Consider the following 8,322-nt stretch of genomic DNA (forward strand, 5'->3'; position numbering starts at 1 on the left):
AACGGCGCGGAGAATTCGATGAGTCGCACAGTTAAGGCCACAGAGCACTACTCGATGTTCCTGAACACCTCTACAGCAGCGCACAGGCCAGCCTGCCTCCTGTGCAGCCGCAGCACCGAGGTGCGGGAAAATAGCAACACCAAGCTTCCCGGTATGGCGCAGGCCTCTCAGCCAGAAAGTACCATCGAGGAGAAGCACGGCTACAGTAGTCTCCTGGAGAGCCACATCGACACGGTGGCGACAAGCAGCACCCAGCGGATCGCCACAGAGAGAAGGGACAGTGACTCGCATACAGTCGCAGAGTACAGTGCGTTTATTTGTGCAGAGGCGTCGGCGATGGAGCCATCTACAAGCGGTGCTGTGCAGTCGCAAGCCATCAAAACAAGCGAAACGTGGCGTAGTGACACGTCTGCCACGACTGCCGCGGCCGTCAGCATTGTTGAACCATCCGCAAACATGGTGCATTCTACGCAGCAGAGCACGTGTGGAATTCTTAACACGCCTACCACTTCAAGAAGTCGGATGCCGTGCAGCGACCTCCACAGCTCGCGACGCGTGGAGAGGAAGGCACAGTTATGTGGTCGCCCAGCAACCGAGAGCTCTCTTGACGACACACCGGTATACAGCATATCTTTCAGCCGCACCAACACGCGCCACTCGTCACCCTCCACAAGAATCAACGGGTCCTCGTACGCTGCATCCGCACCAGGAGGCGAGTCTGGCTTTGGAAACCTCCTCCGTACTAACGTCGAAGCCTCAGCACTGGGTAGTGGTGATGATCTGCGAGGTTTTTTGGCTGAATCATTCCCTTCCATCGCCTTCCCCGGCGCATCCGTCCACCAGAACAGTGTTCTACCTGGTGGCACCAGCACCAATGCAAAGGGCAGCTGTGCTTACCAAAACATACGCTGTTCAAACTTTATCCAGCATTCTGCGAATCAGCATGGACAGCGCAAGACTCATCTTCGAACCTCCGCATCACTGCCACCAACCCCCAGCGCCACAACCTTGCTGAGAGAATCCCCCGATCACCGTCCCGCCTTTAGTGACGCTAACGTGAGGCGCAGCTTATCAGATGCGCTTGCAGCTCCTTTCGGAGACTCGTTCTCAATGCACAACCTAACAGCTAAAGACAATGACACATCACAAACAATCCACAGCCACCACCCTCCTCCGACGCACAGTACAACTGCCCCGGCTATGGAGAATTTCGGCAGCCTCGTTGAACACCACAGCGTCCACTTACGCGGTGGGTACGGCAGCGTGATGGAGGGCGACAGCGCTGTGGCACCAGACGCGAGTCTTGCGTCGCGGTCGGCCGGTGGGTACGGCAGCGTGATGGAGGGCGACAGCGCTGTGGCACCAGACGCGAGCCTTGCGTCGCGGTCGGCCGGTGGGTACGGCAGCGTGATGGAGGGTGACAGCGCTGTGGCACCAGACGCGAGCCTTGCGTCGCGGTCGGCCGGTGGGTACGGCAGCGTGATGGAGGGCGACAGCGCTGTGGCACCAGACGCGAGCCTTGCGTCGCGGTCGGCCGGTGGGTACGGCAGCGTGATGGAGGGCGACAGCGCTGTGGCACCAGACGCGAGTCTTGCGTCGCGGTCGGCCGGTGGGTACGGCAGCGTGATGGAGGGCGACAGCGCTGTGGCACCAGACGCGAGCCTTGCGTCGCGGTCGGCCGGTGGGTACGGCAGCGTGATGGAGGGTGACAGCGCTGTGGCACCAGACGCGAGCCTTGCGTCGCGGTCGGCCGGTGGGTACGGCAGCGTGATGGAGGGCGACAGCGCTGTGGCACCAGACGCGAGCCTTGCGTCGCGGTCGGCCGGTGGGTACGGCAGCGTGATGGAGGGTGACAGCGCTGTGGCACCAGACGCGAGCCTTGCGTCGCGGTCGGCCGGTGGGTACGGCAGCGTGATGGAGGGCGACAGCGCTGTGGCACCAGACGCGAGCCTTGCGTCGCGGTCGGCCGGTGGGTACGGCAGCGTGATGGAGGGTGACAGCGCTGTGGCACCAGACGCGAGCCTTGCGTCGCGGTCGGCCGGTGGGTACGGCAGCGTGATGGAGGGCGACAGCGCTGTGGCACCAGACGCGAGCCTTGCGTCGCGGTCGGCCGGTGGGTACGGCAGCGTGATGGAGGGCGACAGCGCTGTGGCACCAGACGCGAGCCTTGCGTCGCGGTCGGCCGGTGGGTACGGCAGCGTGATGGAGGGCGACAGTGGTTTTCCACTTTGTAGCCAAACGGGGATCTCAGCAATCCCTTCTGCTCTTACCGCAACTATAATCGATGAAACCGCTTCGCGGATGTGCACAGCGTTGTGGCGGTGCGGCAGAGGGGATGCTGAGACTTTGAGCTCTAGCATGGACCCTGCGGAGTTGACAGAGGCTCTTCAGCGACTGGGCGAAGGTCAAGGCTCCTGCGTGAAGGACAATAGCGAGTGCACGTTTGGAGAAGTAGGATGCTACTGTGGCACGGAAAGGCGCCGCACCTGCACCATGGTGGCTACTACGCAAGCGCCTCGCCTTCTACAGCCAGCGCCTCCACTGGAGGCAAACTCACGAGGTCAGGCATTTGATCGTTTTGCTATGAGAAGCAGCCCAAGTGAAAAGAGAGCAGGAAGTGAGTCACGAAGCACTGCTCCTCCTGCTTCGGTACCTCTGCAGACGATGTTGAACACCGCCGTGCAGTATCAGTGCCATCAACGCACGAGCTGTGTTTCTAGCGCGGAGACACTTGGGCAAAGGAGCGGGACGCCCGTGCGCGTCGAAGGTGGGCTTACCCTCCGAGTGTTTCCATCCCCGGCACGATGTGCTGAAAAGGTCTCGACTAAGCAAGCCCCCCAACACCTGAGTGCCGCATCAAAGCTTGGAACTGTCACCGTTTCCCCAGGTAAATCAGCGTCCCCAGGTCGATGCAAGGAGAGAGATGCTAGCCACACCAAATCATTCTTGGAGAGGAACGGGTTTCGGAGTCACGTGACCATCCTGACAGACCCTCGCAGCAGCACCGATCTCTCCGTGCACAACATCCCCGATATATGTCTTGCACGCGGTGACAAGAGCATCGAACAGCTGTGTGAGCACGAGTACCTTGACTATGAAGTCAGCAGCCACCACCGAGTCGACTTCCCTATGATAGCTCCCGTCTCCATACTACAGAACTCATCGGGGAACAGTCGCCTCCACGACACCAAGACATCAGAAGTTGCAAGACCACCGGCAGCTGCGGCGGCGCCATGTAGGGTAAAGGCTTGTGGTGGCGAGACAGTTTGGGGCATGGAAACAGCTGGTGACAGTGTCGCCACGGGCTGCATCTCCCCCTTTCCGCTGCCGCCTGACGCGACTGTTGTAAATCCGACCGCCGGCGCGCTCAGTGACGAGTCGCTGCGAATGCCCCGCAACATGACCACAATGCTGTTTGTTGATGCTAACCAGTCTGGTCGCCTTTCCTTCATGCAGGCAGTACACGGAGAAACGTCCACCGCGCGTGATAGCGAGGAGGTCGACAAGCCCGAGGTTAGCCTTGGCGTGTGCGCAACGCGCAAAAACCTCCCCACACGTCTTGTCCACTCATGGCTGGACGCGAGTCACGTGATTGACAACCACCGAGCCTTTAGGCCGGATGCCTCTGCTGCGGCTGCCAGAATGAGGTTGTCGAACGCGGATCACTCAAGAAGCGTCGGAGTGTCCCACAGCGAGAACACAGAAAAGGATGTCACCGCTGTTGACGAGATGCCCATGGACAGAAGTGACGAGTCAAGTAAAAATGCAACGTCAGCGGGTAGCGAGACGGGTAAGAGCGGGGTCTTGGTGAGCCCCTCCACCGACCCGACGAACACTCAGTCTGCAGCGAACATGCCGGAATGTCGTTTTGCTCACCGCCCTTCCCTGCACCCATACAGCTGCACCGGTGACGATCACAACTCCTCAGTGCGCCGAGAGCAGCGCCCGCGACGCCACACGATCCTTGACGTACCTGGCGTCCCCTATGTCGCTTCGCCAGACATCTCGCTGCACACTGACATGCGGGAAGCGCAGCGGAAGGAAAAAGAGCGCGAACTGTTTGCCATGCGTTGGGCGCAGCGAGGACTGATGTGGCAGCGGCAGGAGAACGAGGCACAGCGATACGAAGAGTATCAAGCCCGCTTTGGTGCGGGAGAGAGTGTGTCTGGATGCCCTAGAATGAAGAAACTAAGTTTACAAGGTGCACCTATTCTGCAACGGCCCGGCCCGTTGAACGACCCGAGGTCACCCATGCCCATGTGCCCACGCTCCCTCGGATACTCTCCGCAGGGGCGGCACAACTAACGTGCGGCTTGCGCGGAAAATTGTCCATTCCTTCTTTCAGAGTGAATGGGTGAGTGAGATTCCTTTACACGTTCGTTTCTCTGCGTTGTGCGTCTGTGTGTGTGTGTGTGTGGAGGGGGTAGGGGGTCGCTGCTTGCAAGTGAAATAACGGGTATTTCGCTCGTCTCATTCGTGGTCTATAGGCTCAGCGAAAGAGAGAAATTCCCCGGAGCCTACAGCCCTCTCACAGGTGCGCATGCGGCTGTCTCTCCATGAGTTACTGTGCGTCCCCCTTCTCTTCCTCCTCTCCATACATCCCCAGTGAGCTGAATACAGATTTTATGCGGGACTCTCCCGGTGGCACTGGACGGTGGCTGCCAAGCAGTGCAGTGCTCGCAGTTCGTTGCTCAGCCTCTATCGCATGACGCATTTTCGTTGTTGTTATTTTTTTGGTTGTTTTCTTCGTCGGAATAGACAACCGTTCGGTTTTCTTTTTCGCTTTTATGTTGTTCCTCGTCCCCCCCCCTCCACCCCCCACCCCACTTCTCTTCCACTCAACAAGTCACATATCTGCCCTGCTGCCAAGCCTTCTCTCTTTGGGAGCCTGCCGTCAACCCGCGGGTGGGCACCGCATAGAACTACCTTACACCATAACTGCAGCTACATTACGCATTTCCCTCTCCCCTTCTTCGCTCTCTTTTCATCACTTTTCCTTGCACAGTGCACCGCCTCCCTGCTGCCTCGACTTTTCGTCAGCGGATTGTCGAGAAGCACAAAGAGGAGCGACCACACAGAACACCCACGGGCTTCGCACACCACCACGCGAAGTTCCCCTGCTCCCACCCTTACTCTTTTTCAGGTTGTTTACTCTCCTCCTCCTCCTCCTCCTCCTCCACACCCCCCACACACACGCACACGCACACATGTTGTGTTTGTGTGCTTTCGACTGTTGATAGATTCGCTTGTTAAAATGCTTTCATAGGCTCGATCGCTCGCCTTCTGGTGTTCGACCCATGTCTTCTCTAATACAGTGGGAAGCCAAACATGCCCTACCGCAAGATGCAGGACACCTGCTGATGTGCGGTGCCCAGTGCATGGTGCTCTCTGCGCCACCAATCATGTAGTGGCGTGGCCTTCTAGATCTGGTGAAGGGCAAAGACAGTCGTTGAGAAGTGTAGCCAGCTCTCTTTTCAGGACTTCTACATACTGTGCACCAACTGTCGCTATTCGACTCATCACCCTTCCCTTCCCTCTTTGTTCAGTGTCGCACACCCAGTCACGGCGGGTGCAATTTACCTCACTTGTCTTCTCCCACTCTCTCGTAGCTCGCGTCTTGAAGTGTTAATACTCCATCATCACCCATCTCTCAGTTACGTAGTGCTCCACTTCGCGTACGCACATCTTTGTTCTCCCTGCACTAAGCCCGATGGGGCGTCTCTGCGTCCCAGCGGACTTCTGACGCCGTAGTCACCCTCGTATCTGCGTGCTCCATTACTCTATCCGCTTCAACAGATGTGAGTACTCACGCGTCAAATATGTTCCACATAGTGAACGCTCTCCGGAAGATGTCAACGGGAACGACAGAGGATCTCGTATCTATGTCAGCGCACCACTTCATGGCACTGCTACGGGCACCCCGATCTTGCACCACGCCCTATGCTGGACGTCCTACCAGTCCGTCAATCACTCCGCACCGCTTTCTTCTTTGGACGCGTGACGCCTCCACTGGCAAGCTTTCCAGAATACCGCAAGGCATCACAGGTAGAAGCACGCATTGTCGTCGGGCTCTGTGCTAAGACGGACAGCGCAAGAGCCAGTAAAGCGGGTAGGACGAGTAAAGTTGCACGATTACATTCCATCAAAGTGGTGTGCCTTTTCTCGCGCCTGCCGGCACCACTTCACCCCTCCCTCCCCCCGCCGGGTCGCTGTGGGTGGTTTGTGACCGCTTGCTGTCTAGCAACCTACTTGAGCTCAGTGGCAGCACCACCATCGCAGACACCCACCCCATCGCCAATAGTCTCCGGACGATCGCCGTGGCACATGCAGACAAGTCTGTCGGTTATGTTAACTTCAAAGGCATAGACGCGCCAACTGCCAGTAGTACGTGAACATGAACCCGTTTGCCTATTCCTCCGTACTGTGTGCCTCAGCCCTCGACAGCAGTGATGCCCCGGTCACCCAGTGCATCTTTGGAGGACCTCCCACTGCAGGTGAACGCCGCTCTGCACGAGAGCTCCATGCCTTGCACATTCAGCAACTCCTCCGTAGAACGTGATCGAGCTCCCGAGGACGTCTTCGATGGTGCTTGATTCAGCTTTTTCGGACTGCTTGAGAACGCCGGTGGCGCTGAGGAGTGTTACGACACCAGCGCCGTCGGTGAAACAGCAGAGCCAGCAGCAAAAGGTGGGCCACCACCTCCCCTCGCCCACCGCAGGCTATCCGACGCATATGCAACCTCAGTCACTTTCCTATGCACACCATCGACAAGAATGGCCTGGAAACATCTGGGCAGATCCGAGTAACGGCGCCAAGATGTCATAGCCGCAGCTGGAAACCGCCAACGGCCCAAAGGTGTATACGGGGGCAATCAAAGTCTGTGGACCTCACAGCACTAACTGGCATTTACCTGAACGACGCGCGACGGGTGAAGTCGCCGTGCTGGCGCTCCAAGGCGTTGAAGAGGAAAGCGCAGGCAACGAGTAGTCGGCATCCATGCGCCAGCTGCATTTTGTTGTTGTTGTTTGTGCGTTGTGCCGTCAGAGTTGACGGGTGTACAGTTTTGTGAGATGTGAAGGCGACGATGACGGGCCCGTCCATTCCAGATGTTCAGAAAGCCAAACCCTGCCCTGCCCCGTCCCGCCCCCCCCCCTCCTCCTCCTGAGCGCTGAGGGCCGGCGGCGGCTCCTACTGACAGCGGCGGCGCCTTCTTGTCGCTGATCCTTCGCTGGCTTTTCTTTTTCCTCTGCCCTGGGCGTTGTGAGTCACCATCGCAAGTCTTTCGGGAGAGACGCAGGCCGCGCATCCTGTGAACAGTAGTGAGAGAAGGAAGGAGGGGAAGCGGCGCACACAGGTGTGACTAGCCTTAGCGTAGGAAGATGCCGAGGATCTCAGGTTGTCTCTCGCAACTCCACTTAGAGGCCGTGAACGTGGCGCGGATTGTGAGGGACTTCGTCAATAGTCTGGCTGACCTCTGGCCTCTATGTGACTCGAGCGACGCGCCGCTTTCGCTTGTACTGTACTAACCGGTGTGCTTCTCAGTGGTCATGTTCTCCTTACTTTTTTGTTTCCTTCATGAAGGAATCGGGGAGCCGTTTCACACGTGAGAGGGGGCACGGAAACGACAGCAGCTGGGATGCGCCACGTAGAATCTGTCGCGGTAGTTTTTCTTGCTCGGGATCATCTCGAAGCACAACGAGCGCTATGCCTGAACGTCCATGAACCCTCGCCCTACCTCTCGCTTGAGTTGGCTGCCCTCTCTCTTTGCGGACGTGGAGGGCGCCGGGGCGGAATGTAACGCATCGGTGTACCCTGAGTTGTCACCGAGGAAGTCAGGACCATCCTTCTCTTTTGCCCTCCACTTCTCCCCTCCCTGATGGTAAGGGGGGAGGGAAACACACCCCGGTGCGTAGTATCTCATGGTCCAGTACACCAACTCTATGTGGGGAAGCCCAAGCTGCATCCCTCCCCCTGTCAGTGCCGAGCCACCTCTAGTGGTTGGTAAGGTCAGGTGCCTAAGACATGGAGAGGTCAGAGTGATGTGTCGCTACTGGTGTCGGAGGTGAAGTCCTCACCGGAGTTGCGCCAGATTGGCCTGTGACAGTGCACACGCTTGCACCAGCCATGCGATGGCCAGAGTGCCAGCGTGACTCGAGCGTGTCTCACCCTGTACTCACTGCCGATTAGTGTGGAGGGGGAGGAGGCCCTGTGCCGCACTGAGGAGGATGCGCCAGGTGGCGACCAGCAAAGCAGGCGGATGGAGTTCGAGGAAGAGGCGGTGACAAGATAACTGAGCCGGCGCATTCCGCTAACGCGTGTCTA

General features: G+C 58.4%; 1 protein-coding gene across 1 annotated transcript; it reads left to right on the top strand.

Moving 5' to 3' along the window:
• Nucleotides 1–18: 18 nt before the first annotated feature.
• LbrM_31_3650 (hypothetical protein, unknown function) lies at nt 19–4,305 on the top strand (the record flags this gene model as incomplete). Its single annotated transcript, XM_001567303.2, has 1 exon — nt 19–4,305. The coding sequence occupies one exon, from the start codon at nt 19–21 to the stop codon at nt 4,303–4,305; it is 4,287 nt and encodes a 1,428-aa protein (XP_001567353.2).
• Nucleotides 4,306–8,322: the final 4,017 nt, after the last annotated feature.

This window comes from Leishmania braziliensis, contig 66 (genome assembly GCF_000002845.2).
Source record: "Leishmania braziliensis MHOM/BR/75/M2904 WGS CADA00000000 data, contig 66, whole genome shotgun sequence".
In the NCBI taxonomy this organism is placed as follows: Eukaryota; Euglenozoa; class Kinetoplastea; order Trypanosomatida; family Trypanosomatidae; genus Leishmania; species Leishmania braziliensis.